The sequence below is a fragment of the Panthera uncia genome, chromosome A2 (genome assembly GCF_023721935.1).
Source record: "Panthera uncia isolate 11264 chromosome A2, Puncia_PCG_1.0, whole genome shotgun sequence".
NCBI classification, from domain to species: Eukaryota; Metazoa; Chordata; class Mammalia; order Carnivora; family Felidae; genus Panthera; species Panthera uncia.
In genome coordinates this window covers 49,406,754-49,425,002 of record NC_064816.1, presented here as the reverse complement: position 1 = coordinate 49,425,002, position 18,249 = coordinate 49,406,754, and the positions used below count along the sequence as shown (strand labels likewise).

The 18,249-nt window shown below is 43.4% G+C and overlaps 1 protein-coding gene across 2 annotated transcripts; it reads left to right on the top strand.

Annotated features, from left to right (window-relative positions):
* Positions 1 to 3,620: 3,620 nt before the first annotated feature.
* On the top strand, positions 3,621 to 14,041 carry CIDEC (cell death inducing DFFA like effector c). 2 transcript variants are annotated; one of them, XM_049640981.1, is made up of 5 exons: positions 3,621 to 3,912; positions 4,812 to 4,999; positions 10,071 to 10,231; positions 10,337 to 10,524; positions 13,317 to 14,041. In XM_049640981.1, exons 1-5 carry the CDS (start codon positions 3,860 to 3,862, stop codon positions 13,477 to 13,479), a joined length of 753 nt encoding a protein of 250 aa, XP_049496938.1. In that variant the 5' UTR covers positions 3,621 to 3,859; the 3' UTR covers positions 13,480 to 14,041. The 2 variants fall into 2 exon arrangements, with proteins under 2 accessions (XP_049496938.1, XP_049496937.1); XM_049640980.1 differs by having other exon boundaries at positions 3,830 to 3,912; positions 4,812 to 4,971; positions 10,073 to 10,231.
* The last annotated feature ends 4,208 nt before the right edge of the window (positions 14,042 to 18,249 follow it).

Here is an 18,249-nt window from a genome sequence, read left to right as displayed (position 1 = left end):
ATCTGACTTCAGCTCAGGTCATGACCTCACGGTTCATGAGTTCGAGCCCCACATCAGGCTCTGTGCTGACAGCTCAGAGCCTGGAGCCTGCTTCAGATTCTGTGTCTCCCTCTCTCTCTGCCCCTCCCCTGCTTGCTCTCTGTATCTCTCAAAAATAAATAAACATCAAGAAAATTTGTTAAATAGACGGTAATTAGATTAATTGATTAGAACACTTTTATCTCTCCTGAAAGAAACTCCACTATTCCCCATTAGAATCATTCCCCATCCCCCTTCCTCCCCAGCTCTAAGCAGCCACTAATTTATTTTCTGTCTTTATAATTTTGTCTATTCTCGACATTTCATACAACAGGAATCATGCAAATATGCATGTGGTCTTTGTGACTGGCTTCTTTCACTTTGCATGTTTTCAAAGTTTATCCATGTAGTAGCATGTATCCTTTTTATTGACAAATAATATTACATTATGGATATGCCATATTTTGTTTTGTTTCAAGTTTTTATTTAAATTCTAGTTAGTTAACATATAGTGTAATATTGGTTTCAGGAGCAGAATCTAGTGATTCATCACTTAAACATAACACCAATGTTCATCATAACAAGGGCTCTCCTTTGTGCCCATCACCTAATTTAGTCCATCCTCCACCCACCTCCCCTCCAGCAACCTTCAGTTTGTTTTCTATAGTTAAGAGTCTCTCATGGAGCACTTGGGTGGTTTGGTTGGTTAAGTGTCTGACTTTGGCTCAGGTCATGATCTCATGGTTCAGTCCCCAGTCAGACTCTGCGCTGACAGCTTGGAGCCTGCTTTGGATTCTCTGTCTCCCTCTCTCTCTCTGCCCCTCCCCCACTCATACTCTGTCTCTCTCAAAAACAAATAAACATTAGGGGCGCCTCGGTGGCTCAGTGGATTGAGCATCAGACTCCAGCTCAGGTCATGATCTCACCTCACGGTTCGTGGGTTTTAGCCCCGCATCAGGCTCTGTGCTGACAGCTCAGAGCCTGCAGCCTGCTTCGGATTCTGTGTCTCCCTCCCTGTCTGCCCCTAACCCACTTGCATTCTGTCTCTGTCTCTCTCAAAAATAAATAAACATTAAAAAAATTTTTTTAACAAATAAACATTAAAAAAAGAGTCTCTTATGGTTTGTCAGATATGCTACATTTTTACATTTTTTACATTTTATATTTTTATTGATAAAATCCATTCACCAATTCATGAACATTTGAGTTGTTTCTACCTTTTGGCTATTATAAACAATGCTATGAACACTTGTGTATAAGTTTTGGTGTGGACATACGTTTTCATTTCTCTTGAATACATATATATATGGAAAGAGGAGTTGTGTCTGTGGCAAGCAGCACAGAACAGAGAGGAGATCAGGGGAAAGTGAATAACTTCTCTATATATATTTATATGGACCAATGTGGAAGACACAAAGACTTGTACTCATGTTAATTGCCCTCCCAGCACGTGCATGATCTCTTCTGCTGCCCTTGGGTTCCGTGATGTTCCCTTCCCAGCCCTCAGTCGCTGACTCAGCTGCTCTCCCATAGTTGGTTATTTTTTATTTGGGGCTTTAGCCATGTATAGGGAGGGGAGGGTGTTCTTTCCAACCTCAGGTCCCAACTGTCTTCACATTATTAACGCCATGTGCCCTCCTCCAATAAAACTAGCTAGTTAGGTGTGGTTATTTTATATATATAAAATAAAGATTGAATGAGATACAATGAATATATATAGGAGTAGGATTGCTGGGTCAAGGGTAAGACCTTATACTCTTAACCACTACACATTTCAGCTAGCTTTAGTCTCTACTATTATTATTTTTTTGTTGTTGTTTATTTATTTTTGAGAGAGAGAGTGCAAGCTGGGGAGGGGCAGAGAGAGATGGAGATAGAGGATCCAAAGCAGGTTTTGTGCTAACAGCAATGAGCCAGATACGGGGCTCGAACTCATGAGCCATGAGATCATGACCTCAGCCAAAGTGGGACACTCAATTGAGTGTCCACCCAGGCACCCCTCTACTATTATTCATTAATAATATTACAACACCAATACTCACTTCTACCTATTATGTGTCTCTGTTGCAAAGCCCTTTACTTTTATTATCACAAATCCTCACCTCAATCCACTAACACAGGAATGATTATCCCTGTTGTACAGGTGAGAGAAATGGGTTCACAGAAGTGAGATAATTGGTCTACACTCAGTGAACTCAAGTGGAGCTGGGAACACAACTCACATCTGCCTGTTTTCTGTGCCCTCTGTGACTGATATCACGTCCTGAGCCTGGCCCACAGCTTACAAAACATGCCTTTTCCCCTCCTTTCGGGCCTTTTCTGGAAGTTAGGCTGGCCCGAAATCCCAAGGGAAAGAACTGCACACTCACTCCCCTGCTCTTTTCCCCAGCTGGGGCTGAAGACCAGGGGAGGGGCTTCCCTGGGACCTGGAAATAAAATGGAGGGAGGGCTGGGCTGGGCTAGGCAGTGTCTTAAGGAAGTAAGGAAGCTGTGAGGGGGGAGGTAAGTTTTTGGGGTCTTGATGGGGCAGCTCCTGGAGAGCAGGTGAAGTGAACTTGACAGAGTTTGGCTTTGGATGGGGAGTGAGGAGTGAGGCTGATGCAAACGGACTTGGGTAGTGCTAGTTGGGGGGTTCACAGATAGGGCTGGCCTAGAGAATCCCCAAGTTGTCAGAAGGAAAGACTGATTTTACCTGACTGGGGAGGGGGCTCTTTGTTCCATGACCACTCCTTAAGCCCCTTGCACTGTGTCAGGCCCTCTCTGAGCTGGGAATAGGGAGAACATCTCAGGGAGAGGCACCCAAGGATCAGTGGGAGTAAGGCAGAAACAGACAATGAGGCACACTTGACTAGGAAGTAGGAAGGGCAAGATGAAGAGGGGACTGTGTGAGCCATCTAAAATGGCTTTCCAAAGAGTGGAATATAGGGAAATTGGGGTTTCAAGGTTGCATATGTTTAGCCCTGGGCCAGAGGAGTATGTTGCAGGTGGAGGGAGCTGTCTCCACAGACAGTTGGAGCTTGAAAGAGCTGAAGCAGAGAGGTATAGGAGAGAAAGTGTCAGGTGAGCCCAGGGCTATCAGATAGCTGGATCTCTACTGTGCAGTCTGGTTGCCAGTAGCTATAAGCCACAGTGGCTATTTCAATTTAAATTAGTTAACATTAACTAAAGTTAAAAATCTAGCTCCTCATTTGTACTGGCCACATTTCCAGTGCTCAATAGCCACATGAAGCTCGCAGCTCTGGGACTGGGGAGAAAGGATATAGAACACATCTATCATCCATTGTCACAGAAAATCCCTCTGGCCAATGGAAAGCCTCAGGAGGGGTTCAAGGACACACGAAAGAGAGAGTGGGCTTAGACTGGGCTGCCTGGCTTGTGTGAGCCTGGCCTGTGAGGTCTCTGGACTGTAGGTGAGGAAACAATCCCCAGAAGACGGAGGTGGTGTGACTCACCTCCTGCCAGCATAGCATGAACTCTGCTCCCAGGGGCAGGAACTAACCAGATAGGGCCTCTTCAGACCCAATTGGGGATCCCTGATCAGTGTGACCAGAGCCAGGGTCGGAGAAACATGGAGTGAGTAGTCCTGGGGAGAAAGGAGGAGCTGCCGAGTGGGGCCGAGCCTGGGTCCAGAGGGGCTTTCCAGTTTGGTTCCAGTTGGCAAGCATGGGATTGGACAGGAGGGCTGGGAAAGCATGTGTGAGTTGAGAGGAGAGACCAGAGTGGAGGTTCACTGGATGGAGGTGAGGCTGCACTGTGTCGAATGATGAAAGGGACCTTCTGTTCCCACCCTAACTAGATTTTCTATTTCGTTCTCAGGCCCAACACTATCCAGGTGACAAGGATGGAATATGCCATGAAGTCCCTCAGCCTTCTCTACCCCAAGTCCTTCTCCAGGTGAGGAGAGCCAAGGGTAGAAACAAAGGGGAGCTACCTGTGAGCTATAAGGCAGACCTTCTCAAACTTCAGCAAGCTCCTAAGTCACCAGGGCATCTTGTTAAAATGTAGATATTGACTTAGGAGGTCTGGAGTAGGACCCAGATTTTGCAGTTTTGACAAGCCCTCAGGTGACTTTAAGGTTGGCATCCTCTCCCCACACTGCTACCACATATTGAGTAGAAAAAGGTAGACACCTGTGCTTGGACCTTCATTCTTGATCTCATTTAAACCTCATCACAACTTTGGGAAGTGGGGATTATTACACCAAATTAATAGATGGGGACACTGAGGCACAGAACAGGTGCTCTTCATCACCTAACAAATGGGTAGTAGAACCAAGATTCAAACTTGGGTCTGACTCCAAAACCGAGGTTCCCCCTCTACTCTTCTGGTTCTACATCATGTATATCAGAATTCAAAACTATCTTACATTGACCTCAGCTTTGCCACTTCATTTCACTTTACGGGTGGGAAGAAAGAGGCCAAGAGAGGAAAGTTGGTATTGGGGAACGTGGGATGGGTCTCCTATCACCTTGCTACTCATCATGGTCAGTGTCAACCAACAGCATCAATGCCACTCCGAAACTTATTAGACATATAGAATCCCAGCTTCCACCCAGACCTCCTGAATCAGAATCAGGTCTCCTGAGGACTTAATATGATCACTGAAGTTTGAGATGCATTGATCTAACAGGACTTTTAGTGATACCGGTAAGTCTTAGAGCAAGCCTGGTGGGTGATAGAAGAAGAAGAATATGATGAGCTCAACCTACAGGGGTAGGGGAGTGAATTCCCTGAGAGGGGTGAGGGATGGGAGGCAGCAGGCTGCTCATTCTGATGCTCCAAATTGCCCGCAGGCATGTGGCAGTGAGCACCTGCACCTCAATGGTGACCCAGCAGCTACTGACCGAGTCCAGCCTGGAGGCCCCCAAGGCCCGGCCCTGTAGAGTAAGCACTGCTGACCGGAGTGTGCGGAAGGGTATCATGGCGCACAGTCTCAAGGACCTCCTCCACAAGGTGAGGGACAGGACTACCCTCAGCACAGCCCAACCACTGGGACTGTGGCTGAGAGCTGGCCCTGCTGGCTTCCTCTGTCCTCTGAGTCATGAGCTGGGACTTCAGCAGGGATGGAGTTCATAGGTTAGATGGTGAGAAGATTTCCTTTCTGATGCCCACTCTAATGAGTTGGTAGTGCCTGCCTGGAGTGCTGTCCAATGGATTAATGATGTCTGTCTGGTGACAAGGGGAGGGCAGTATATTGCAGCAGAATACCTATAGGATTGCCATCCTATATCTACAACAGTAGATCAGAGGCATTTTCAGAGCATATTTTTCTTTTTTTTTTATTTTTTAATGTTTATTTACGTTTTGAGACAGAGTGCATGCAAGCTGGCAAGGGGCAGAGAGGGAGGGAGAGAGAAATCCCAAGCAGACTCCACACTGTCAGTGCAGAGCCCAACATGGGGCCGAACTCACAAAGTGTGAGATCATGACCTGAGCTGAAACCAAGAGTTGGAGCCACCAGGCGCCCCTGAAGCATATTTTTCTTACTGGAAAGACCCTTAGGTTCTCTTTTCCATTGTACACATGCCTGGAAGTTGGGGAAATAGGTAAGATTTTAGAGATTCTCTTCCCCATTTCCTCCCTTCAGCCAGGGTAGTTCTTCCATCCATCTCCTACACTGGCTTTCCATGGCAGGCTTTGTTAACCGCTGTGGAAGACTCTTCAAACTATTGATCAGGTAAGCTTCTAGAGCAGGAAACAAAAGACACACAGCTCTCGTGGATGGTAGTAACAGCAGCCAAGAATGACACCCTTTCCCGTTTCCATGTTCCCTCTCTACTAGGCTGGGGGTAACTTCTCCCCAGCCTCTCCTATAGCCTCATCTAATCTTGCTCTTTATTAGTCTTGTGCCTCACTGCCTCATTAGCTTATGCACTCTAGGGGATGTCCCAGTTGCCTGGCACAGATTACACATTTGGATTAGGCTTCTGATTACTACAGTCTGTTTAACATATAGAAATCATAGCTTACCTAAGCCTCTATTCTGGAGTCCCTCCCCTGTTTCTGTGAATTAGGTCTGTTCTTCTTCATGGGAGCCAATCTCCCCTCTCTTGTGAGGCTAGTGGCTGTGACACACCAATTTTTTATGCCCTGAATCAAAAGGACTTTTTCACACTTGAGTCTAGACTTGGTAGTGTTTTTTCACCTGAGGGCTGGGGACCACTTCCTGTGCTAAAATGGACTTGTCACACATGGCTTCCCAGAATGCACGCCCTGTGACTGATTAGGTCATGAGTGAAGCTGAGGAGTTGTCATTTTAAGCAGTTGCTTCAGGAGATTCTTATAGCCACTGAGTTTGGGGACCCCAAGTCAGAATCCTAACTCCAAAGGATGCAAGGAGAAACAAGAGTGAGGGTCCATCTTTCCAAGATGGAACACAGGTCAGAAGTGAATCTTACTAATGGAGCAGGGAGGACATCAGCCTATCTGGACTGCTTTTCCAAGTTTGGCAATATAAAGAAACGAGCAGAGAGTGAGGGAAAAAGGGTAAGGTGATATGGTTGGCAGTGACCAGAGTGTAAGTCCCTTATTGGCCATGGAAAAGAACAGAGGGATTTCATTTTAAAAGATAACAATAAGGCTTTGAAATATTTTTAATTTATTATTATTATTTTTTTAATGTTTATTTATTTTTGAGAGAGAGAGAGGGAGGAGGGGCAGAGAAAGAGGGGGATAGAGCATCCAAAGCAGGCTCAGCGCTGACAGCAGAGAGCCGGATGAGGGGTTCGAACTCATGAACCGTGAGGTCATGACTGGAGCCGAAATCAAGATTCAGACACTCGGCCGACTGAGCCACCCAGGTGCCCCTCAAAATTAATTTTAAAAAATCTTCCAAAGGGGCACCTGGGTGGCTCAATCAGTTGAGCGTCCAATCTTGATTTCGGCTCAGGTCAGGATCTCACAGAAGACTTAATGTTAAGATGGCAATACTTCCCAAATTGATCTGCAGATTCAGTGCAATCCCCATCAAATTCCAGCTACTCTTTTTACAGATATTGACAAGCTTATCCTAAAATTTACATAGAATTATTTCTATGAACCAGAACCAAAATAGCTAAAACAATCTTGGAAAAAGACAAACTTGGAAGACTCACACTTCCTGATTCCAAAACTTACTACAAAGCTACAGTAATCAACTCTGTGGTATTGACATAAGGAAAGACACTCTATTAGTTTTCTAGGGCGTCCATAGCAAAGTACCACAGACTGATACTTAACAGAAATTTATTTTCTCTCAAATCTGGAGGCTGGAAGTCTGAGATCAAGGTGCTGTCAGGGTTGGTTTATTCTAAGGCCTCTGTTCTTGACTTATAGATGGCTGTCTTCATGTTTACATGGTCTTTCTCTGAGTATGTCTCTGTATCCTAAACTCCCCTTCTTATAAGAATACCAGTAATATTGGGTTAGGGCCCATCTTAATGACATCATTTTAATTATTTCTTTAAAGACTCTATCTACAAAGACAGCCAGATTCTGAGGTACTGCGACTTAGGATTTCAATATGTGAATTTGGGAGCTCATAATACATACAAATCAATAGAATGGAATTGAAACTCCAGAAATAAGCCCATGTATCAATGGACAATTGATTTTTGACAGAAGAAAGAATAGTCTTTTCAATAAATAGTGCTAGGACAATGGAATATCCACATGAAAAATAATGAAGTTGCATCCCTACCTCATGCCATGAACAAAATTAAGTCAAAATGTATCAAAGAGTTAAAACTATAAAACTCTTAGAAGTAAACAGGTGTTAAGTCTTCATGACTGGTTTCTTAGATAAGGCATCAAAGCACAAGCAATCAGAGGAAAAAATCAATCTTCATCAACATTAAACACTTCCGTGTATCAATATGTGTTATTAACAAAATTAAAAGACAACCTACAGAATGGGAGAAAATATTTGCAAATCTCATATATGATAAGGATCTAATATCAAGAATACATAAAGAACTTCTATAACTCAACAATAAAAAGATAACCCAATTAAAAATTGGCCAAAAAAACAGGGTGCCTGGGTGGCTCAGTTGGTAAAGCATCCAACTTAGGCTCAGGTCATGATCTTGCGGTTTGTGAGTTCAAGCCCCACGTCGGGCTCTGTGCTGATGGCTCAGAGCCTGGAACCTGTTTCGAATTCTGTGTCTCCCCCTCTTTCTGCCCCTTCCATGTTCATGCTCTGTCTCTCAACAATAAGTAAACGTTAAAAAATTTTAATAAAAAAATTGGCCAAAAAAATGGAATAGACTTTTCTCTAAGAAAATATATAAATGGGGTGCCTGGGTGGCTCAGTCAGTTAAGCGTCTGACTCTTGATTTCAGCTCAGGTCATGATCTCATAGTTCGTGAGTTAGAGCCTCATGTCAGGCTCTGTACTGATAGCACAGAGCCTTTTTGGGATCCTCTCTCTCTACCTCTCCTCTCTCTCTCTCTCTAATATAAACATTAAAAAATTAAAGATAATATATAAACGGCTAATAACATATGAAAAGATGTCCAACATCATTAGTCATTAGGGAAATTCAAATCAAATCTGCTTCATACCCACTAGAATGGCTAAAGTAATGGACAGACACTCCCTCTCTCTCTGCCCCTCCCCTGCTCATATTCTCTCTCTCTCTCAAAAATAAATAAACATTAAATAAATAAATAAATAAATAAAGGACAGACAATAACAAGTACCAATGAAGATGTGAAGAAACTGGAATCTTCACACATTGCTAGTCGGAATATAAACTGATATAGCTGCTTTGGAAAATAGTTTTGCAGCCCCTCAAAAAGTTAAACATACAGTTAATTGTGTGACTCAGCATTTCCAGTCCTAGGTATATACCCAGGAAAACTGAAAACATATGTTCACTCGCAAACCCGTACATGAATACTCATAACAGCAGTATTCATAATACTCAAAAAATGGAAACAACCCAAATGTCTATGTTAACTGATGAATGGATTAAAAATGAGATATACCTATATAGTAGAATATAATTTGGCCAGAAAAAGAAATGAATCATGTTGCAACATAGATGAACCTTGAAAACATACTAAGGAAAAGAAGCTAGTCTAAAAAGACCACATATTATATATGATTCTATTTATATGAAATGTCCAGAATAGGCAAATCCATAGAGACAGACAGTAGAGGTTGTCATGGGCTGGGGGATGGGGAATGACTGCTAATGGGTACTGGGTTTCTTTTGGGGTGATGAAAATGTTCTGAAATCAGATAGTAGTGATGGTTGTACAACTTGGTGAATATTCTAAAACACAATGAATTGTATACTTTTTAAGTTTACTCATTTATTATTTTGAGAGAGAGAGCATGAGCGGGGGAGAGGCAGAGAGAGAGGGAGAGAGAGAGAATCCCAAGCAGGCTCCACACCATCAGCACAGAGCCTGATGTGGGGCTTGAAACCACAAACCACAAGATCAGGACCCCAGCTGAAACCAAGATTCTGAGGCTTAGCCAGCTGAGCCACCCAGGCACCCCATTAATTGTATACTTTAAAAGGGTGAATTTGGGGGCACCTGTGTGGCTCAGTCAGTTAAGTGTCTGACTTAGGCTCAGGTCATGATCTCGCAGTTCATGGGTTCAAGCCCCACATTGGACTCTGTGCTGACAGCTCAGAGCCTGGAGACTGCTTTGGATTCTGTGTTTCCCTCTCTGTCTGCCCCTCCCCTGCTCGCCCTTTGTTTCTCTCTCTCTCTCTTAAAAATAAATATTAAAAAAAATTTTAAAGGTGAAATTTATGATACGTGAATTATATTCATGTATATTATATTATATTCTCAATAAAAAATTACATATGTGATTCCCATTATATTTTTTTGGACAGCACTGTTCCAGAACATAACCATGAAGCCAGGTACCAAGAAGGACCATAATACAGAATCTTTGGATTGTGATCCCACAGCAAGAGCCTGGATTCCAGGCCTTTTCCCCATAGATCCTTATCCACTTGCTCTTTCCCTGGCAGCTGAGATGATGTAATATGGATTTTCCTCATGCTCTGTGGCTGTATGGGGATGGCAGAAACATCACTGATCTTATTCTCCAGGTCCGGGACACCCTGATGCTGGCAGACAAGCCCTTCTTCCTGGTGCTGGAGGAAGATGGTACAATTGTTGAGACAGAAGAGTATTTCCAAGCCCTGGGGGATGACACAGTGTTCATGGTCCTCCAGAAGGGGCAGAAATGGCAGCCCCCATCAGAGAAGGTGAGGTTCCCACCTGTGTGGTAGGGAGAACATTGGGAGTCTGGGAGAAGTTCTTTTTTGGGGTGTGGGGGGTAGGTTGCCAACCACAGTCTTCTCTTGATACAGAGTACTAGGTACCAACTCTCCCTCTCCCGTAAGCCTGGCAAGAAGATTGATGTGGCCCGTGTAACCTTTGACCTATACAAGATGAACCCACAGGACTTCATTGGTTGCCTGAATGTGAAGGCCACTCTGTATGGCACCTACTCCCTTTCCTATGACCTGCACTGCTACCGGGCCAAGCGCATCATGAAGTGAGTGAATTGGGATTAGCTGGGGATAGGGTGGGTATTCAGCAATGAGAGAGCCCCTCTCTGTTCACATGGACCTCAGGTTTCTAGGGCCTTGGACTAGTGTTGATGCTGACAAAGCATGGAAGCATTTTCTAGAACTTTATGGCTGAACTGGTGCTTTAGCAGATGCCAAAGGGGTACACATATCTCCTCCAGGTGGAACTGGGATACATTATTTTTCTAATTACCTTCCACCATAACAACTTATTTTTTCACCTAAAATAGTTAAGTTTTCCTAAGTAGTCTTCTAATTGGTTTTTAAAAAGTGAACACATGTCAAAGATTTTATTGAACCCTTTAATTAAGGGGAGAACCAGCAAGAAGTTACAATCAGTTCAAAGGAGAATTCAATATACACAGCTCCATCAAGACAGATAAATTCACAGATACAAAACTGGATTTTTCCATGGGGGTGGGAGGAATGAAATAACTGTTCTTCCATAGATGGAATTAACTTGCAAGTCTGTGGACAATACTCATTTGTATTGATGAATGAACTTCTTTCAAACTTTCTACTTTACTGTGGAAGTCTAATCAAGTAACATGGGAAGCATGAGAATATGTTAAATCATAAGACAAATACTGTTAGGGTACAAGTACTGTTAGGGTGATGTTTCCCAATTTCAGCTGCTCCACTGGTGTTCTAATGAATTCCTACCCCATCAGGCAGATGCAGCCACTGATGCAGAGGCATCCAACGATGCCAAAGCCACAAAGCTAGGGACTAGCAGAGCATGGCTTCTTGCGAGTTTCTTCTGACAGATTCTAGTCCTCCCCAATTGCTTCATTTAGCATCTACTGAGCACACACTGTGTGCCTGGCCCTATGTGGTAAGCTTAAGACCCAGAGATAAACAAGATGTCAGAACAAGCTCCATTGTTGCCCCCAGTACCTTGATGAATGCCGGCACATAGCAGTAATTCGAATGAATGATAACGCATATGATCCTTGTTCTTAGAGGCCTTCTGAGAAATCCTGCTCAGGGTCCCCAGAGCTCTGTCAGAACACACGTAGCTAGAGCACACTAGACCTTTTGGCTTTCTGAGTTAATTCTGTGCATATCCAGTCTGAAGATGAGGAACCTGAAGCCTTGCCAGAGATGACATTCAGTGACAGGCTTGAGCCTAGTTCTGTGGCTAGAAATCCCATATTCCTCCTACACCATATCATGCCCCATCTTGATCTGGGCTTGCTGCCGGTAGTTTGCAGATTTCAAAACCTAGAATAGAAGCTTCAGCCTTTAAATTCAGTGCATTTAGGGGAAGTAAGACTCTCAGACCTGAACCCAAAAAAACAAAACAAGCTGAAGTAGGTGTGGTGACTTAATGGTGTCAGCTTTTTATTATTTTTTAATAATAGTTTTATATTTATTTTTTTAATAATAGTTTTATTTTTGTTGTTCTGTTTTAAAATATATGTAACATGAAATTTACCATTGTAACTGGTTTAAAGTGTACAATTCAGTGGCATTAAGTACATTCACAATGTTGTGCAACGGTTACCACTATCAATTTCCAGAACTTTTTCATCATCCCAAACTGAAACTCTGTCCCCGTTAAACACCAACTTTCCACTCCCCCTTCCCCCAGCCCCTGGTAACCTGTGTTCTACTTTCTTTTTCTTTTGTGTGTGTGTGTGTAGTGGGGGGGTCCTACTTTCTATCTTGTTAAGTTGCCTAGTCTAGAGATCTTACACAGTACTTGCTCTTTTGTGACTGGTTTCTTTCACTGAGCATAATGTTTTCAGGGTCCATCCATGTGGTAGTCTGTGTCAGAATTTCCCTCCTATTTATGGCTGGACAGCTGGTTTTAAGCCTTAGTACTCTAATTTGAGAAATGGGTATACTTCTCAGGTATAGCCTTTAACATTTTAAAGAATTTTTATGTGTAGATGTTTATAGAGTTCTGATTATCTTTGTCTCCCTACACCTTAACCATAAGTTCATTTATTGAATGAAGGTTAACAGTTTGTAAGTTTTAATACCAGCCAGAAAGTCTTTATTTTCCTTTTGTTTTCCCCTCCCTGATCTCCCCTAGGACTAAACACCCCTAGTGACTCTTCCTCGTCTATCTCTTTTAAATAGATTTGGACAAGAACCTGGTTGAAGTAGTCAAGCATTCCACCAGCTACTCTTGACCCCACATTTACCCTACTCATCTACCTATTAGGCTCCACATTAAGTGACTTAGGTTATTTCAACCTCAGAACGCTGTGAGGGATCAAAATAGTATGATCTTATTTTATGGTTGGGGAAGCAGAAGCTCAGAACTATAACAGTTTGCCAACCTTCACACAGCTGATAAGACTGGATTAGAACTCTGGCCTATTTGACTCAAGTTCTGTTCTCATTACACTGCAATACCAAGCATGAAGATCTTCATGTTCAGCGCTCTGAACATTAGCTAGACTACACATGACTTGGAAAGGTCTCAGAGTCTAGAACAGAGGTCATGAAGGACAGAGCCATGGGATGGAGATTAATCTGGCTGGCCTAAAGCAGTATTACAAAAATTAAAGGTCTTATTAAATGAGGGTGAATTTTCCATGAGAAAATAGGGAGGTGACGGACATCTCAGATAAGGCATGATTGCAGGCAATGTCTGTAGACCCTTTCCCATTTGCTAAGGGAAGGCAGCATCTGTTCCTGTTGACACATCACTCTACAATTTATGAAATTATGGAGGCAGCATTTAGAGGCTGTAGGGAGGGGTTTTCTTTGTGTTTTGACTCTAGTGCCTTTTTCTTCCACCCAGGGAAGCTCTTCGTTGGGCCCTCTTCAGCATGCAGGCCACAGGCCATGTGCTGCTTGGCACATCGTGTTATATGCAGCAGTTCCTGGATGCCACAGAGGGAGGGCAGCCCCCTGATGCCAAGGCCCCATCGCTCATCCCATCCTGTCTGAAGATGCTGCAGTGAAGGCCCAAGTCCTTGGAGGCATTCCCCAGAGAAGGACTAGACCGGGGGCCCCCATGCTCAGCTAGTAGCACCTACAAACCCAGTTAGGCAGCTTCTTATCTTGCCACACCTTCCTCACCTCCCAGGACCTCGAATGAAGAAGGCTTCCCAAGGGAAAAGGTCAGAAATCTGGGATAGGCCGGGAAAGGAGAACTGCGCGTTCTTAGCCTGGCCCAGCTACTTCCTGTCCAGGGTAGTTTAGCTGACCAAGACGGGTCACCAGCAGGCTAGCATGAAGTCTGCCCCTCAGCTACCTGTTTTCACATGCTCTACTTTCATCGCGCTCCCCACCTCCTGGTCCCTCAGCCCTGATACTCCTGAGTGAACTGTCAAGTCCACTAGTGTATGTTACTAGAGAGTTTGCATTAAATTATTTATGCTAATACATCTTTGCCTGTGTTCTTTGGGGGTGAGGGTGGGGTTCTGCCTGGAAGGTTGGAAAGGTCTAAGGGAGGAGAGGAATCTACTGTCAAACCATTCTTCAAAATGTGGGGTTATAAGTACAGGACTTTTTCTGCCCAAAAAAAAAAAAAAAAAAAAAAAAAAAAAAAAAAAAAAAATTGCAATTGATTCTGGAACTAATGTCTGCTTCATCAGAGACTTGAGCAGACCACATAACCAAAACAGTAAAGGACAATTTCCAGAATAAAATTGCCTATCAGAAGGGCTTTGAGTGGCAGGGCGGGACTAAGGCACTCTTCTAATTTCTCAGTATTACATTTTATTACATCCTTTTAAATGTTTAGGTGGGAACATACTAATCAGGCTGTACCAGAACCCTCCATCAACGCTCTCCGTAGCTTGCCAGATAGTTTACCTTTCATGTTCAGCACTGTCAACTTCAGGATTTCAAAATAAGCTGTTCTGTAGCCACAAAAAATATTAGTTTCTCATCAGTGTGAGCTGGCATTTTTCCACAATAGGGCAACTCAAACAAGATAAGCATGAAAGGCAAAGTTTGCAGGTGATTATGCTTTAGTCTATGACTCTCACATTCAAAAATGTGTCATTTATGACCCTGAATATAAAGCCTAGATGGGTTTATTAAGTACAAAGGCCTGTGTTGCCAAAGCTAGAGTCTGGAGAGTTATTGCTGGCTGCTGATCCAAACCTGCAGCCATGTGTGGGAGGGGTGCAGAGCTAACAGGAAAATAGTTTCTATTCTGGGCTTTCCTGCTCTTGCATTTATGGGTAGAGGCCTGGCTCAGTGCTGTCCTGGCTCTGCAGGGTAGGCCTTTCCATGTGGAGGCACCATGTTCATACAAGCACATGCAGAGGCTACGACCAACTTGCCCCTCTTCTTTTCTTCTTTTTTTAACATTAATGTACTTATGTATTTAATTAAAAACATTTTTCCTAATGTTTATTTTTGAGAGAGACAGAGTAAGAGTGGGGAAGGGACAGAGAGAGAGGGAGACACAGAATCTGAAGCAGGCTCCAGGCTCTGAGCTGTCAGCACAGAGCCCAATGCGGGGTTCGAACTCACAAACCGTGAGATCAATACCTGAGCCGAAGTCGGACACTTAACTGACTGAGCCACCCAGGCACGCCTATTTAATTTTTAAGTAAACGCTTTTAAGTAAAAGTCCCAGTCTGGGGCTTGAACTCACAACCCTGATATCAAGAGTTGCATGCTCTACTGATTGAGCCAGCCAAGTGTCCTTTTTTTTTTTTTTAATTTCTTTAAAAAAAATTTTTTTTAAGTAAGCTACCTGCCCCTCTGGTGAAGTTAGTCATCAGCCGAGTTGGGCTAAGGGTGGCAGAAGTTTGGAATGTGTCCAATCTTTCCTCCTCCTAAGACTCAGAGTTTCACAAGTAAGTTTTGAGTGACTGACCACAGTCTCTTGGCATTGAGCCCTCTCAGCTCAGGGAATATTAGGTTCTTCCTTTTCCTCCAGGAACCTGGAGACTAATGGAGTTATACCAGCTGTGGGCAGTGAACAGGAGAGGGCAGTCTTTGATGAGGCTAGCGTATATGAAAGAAAAATTCCAGAGAGCACGGGATCTCAGAGAGCCTGAGGCCAGTCCAAGTGGGGAAACGGCCTCTCCCATGGCCAAGTGCCCTCAGTGGAGGAGAGGTCTGTTGCAGTTAAGGCACACCGTGTACCAGCCCCTGGGCCTTAGTCTTTCCACTTTTGCTCAAGCTGGTACTTATTATGAAAGCACAGGAGGCCTTTCAGAAGAGGGTTTTTAAAATGCTGTGGGGCCTTATGACAAAGCACAGTACTGTCTGAGCCCAAAACAAGATAAAAACCACTTGCACCCTTGCCAAATGTCTTGTCAGTTCTGTCTCTATTCGGGTACATCTATTCAAAAAGTGATTATTTAAATCTTTGAATTAAAAATAAAAAAATAAGTTTCTTGAGGTATAATTTACGTAAAATGAATTTTCCCCTTTTAAGGTATAGACAATTAAGTTTGGGTTTGTTTGTTTTTTAGTTTTGGCAAATTCATACTGTTATGTAACCACCATTTCTAGCATGCCAAAAAGTTCCCTTATGCTCTACTTCCCAACCTCTACTCACCCCACCCTTGACTCTTTTTTGCCAATATAGCTTGCCTCCCTTTCTAAAATGTCATGTAAGTAGAATCATATAGCCTTTAAAAAAATTCATTTCTACTGTTTTCTTTTTTTTAATTTTTTTTACATGTATTTATTTATTTTTGAGAGACAGAGAGAGACAGAGCACAAGCGGTGGATGGGCAGAGAGAGAAGAGACACAGAATCTGAAGCAGGCTCCAGGCTCTGAGCTGTCAGCACAGAGCCCGACGCGGGGCTCGAACTCACAACCGCAAGATCATGACCTGAGCAGAAATCAGACGCTCACCCAACTGAGCCACCCAGGCGCCCTGTGTTTTCTTTTTCTTTTTTTTTTTTTAAGTAGCCTTCATGTCCACCCTGGAGCCCAGCATGGGGCTCGAACTCACAACCCTGAGATCGAGACCTGAGCTGAGATCAACGGACAGATGCTTAACTGACTGAGACACCTAGGTGCTCCCCCATCTACCTAGTTTTACTTAAAATTATTTGTGGGGGGGCACCTGGCTGGCATTTAAAACATTTTACGAATCATATAGTCTTTCATATCTGGCTTAGATTTTTAAACCAGCAAAACATATCAAGATTAAAAAAACTTACACGATTCCAAAGGGTAAAATCATTATTCATCTTCTCACCCCTGATTCCTTCTCCAGAAGCAAACACCATCTCGTTTTTGTGTGTCCTTTCAGAAATGTAAAGGCATAAAATGTAATACATATATATGAATCACACACACATATGCATATTCTAGTCACACTTGTCCTCCCTTTTTTTTTGCTTTAATATATTTTGGAAACTGATTCACATAAGCAGATACAGACATACACATTCCTTAATCAATGGCTGCATAGTATGGATATGCTACAACTGACTTAGCCACTCCTCTGTTGATGTTCAGTCTTTTCCTGAACAATGAATTGAAAGTTACAGTTTTTTTAGTAAATAAACAATACACAAGCTGCATGTAAGTTTTGTATAGGTATAATTATAGGATAAAACCCATGTTCTTTGTTTTTCACTTAACATCTCATTTCTCCTGTTGGTCCCTGCCTCTGCCTCCCTTCTTCCCAGTACCTGTTCCTCCTGGTGCATTTCTAGTTCTTCACAACCCTTCTGTCACCACACATGCTGGAACTTGCTCTCTGATTTCACTCAGCTCCTCTCCTTTTACTCTCTCAGCATCTGCACAGGGTTTAGCAAGGTGGGCTGTGGTGTGCTGTGTGTGCTGTGATCTGTGTCCACTGGGTGAACTTCTTGTTGTCAGGGCTTGCCTTGTTGATCCCTGATTCCAGCTCAGAGATGCCAGGGCCTGGTATAGAATTAGCATTAAAAAAATGTTGAATTGGTGATATATTAGATTTATGTCCCCTACAGAGCTAATCATAGGACAATTTATGTCTTCAGTTTTGAGATTTGTTTTGATTTTGTTTTGATAAATAATGCTGTAGTGAATCTCATTCTCCCTCAGGCCCTTTTCTTCTTTTGGATTGATTATGCACCAGGCTGTTCTTCCAAGCAGGCTTACTGGACCAAAGGGGACTTTTTTTTCCCCCTCAATTTGCCTTACAAAATTGGGCACAGTGGTGTTTTAAGATTTTAATTTAGGGGTGACTGTGTGGCTCAGTCGGTTAAGCATTGGACTTGGGCTCAGGTCATGATCTCTCAGTACACGAGTTTGGGCCCCGCATCGGGCTCTGGGCTGACAGCCTGGAGCCAGCTTCAGATGCTGTGTCTCCCTCTCTCTGTGTGTCCCTCCTCCGCTTGCGCTCTTCTGTCTCAAAAAAAAAAAAAAAAAAAAAGACATTAAAAGAAAGATTTTAATTTTAATTAATCTCCACACCCAAAGTGGGGATCAAAAATCCTATCCTCTACCTACTGGGCCAGCCAGGCGCCCCACAGGTGGTTTTTTGAAGTCAGAAGCTCCTATGAATTGGGATGGTAATCAGAGTACCTTAATCTTTCGTTCCTGTTTTGTCCTAAGACAAGTCCTGTCATCGCGAGTAAATTCCTTAGCTGCTCTGTGCCTCAGTTTCCTCAAAAGCATAGACTGGGAGTAAAACATTTTCTGCCTGCAGGAAGGTAAAGCTCCGCCTTCTCACGCCTCTGAGCCAGCCGGCTCGCTAGTCGTATTGACAGGCAATCTGACCAATCAGTACGCTGTGGGAGAGCGGGTCGGCCCTTCTCCACAC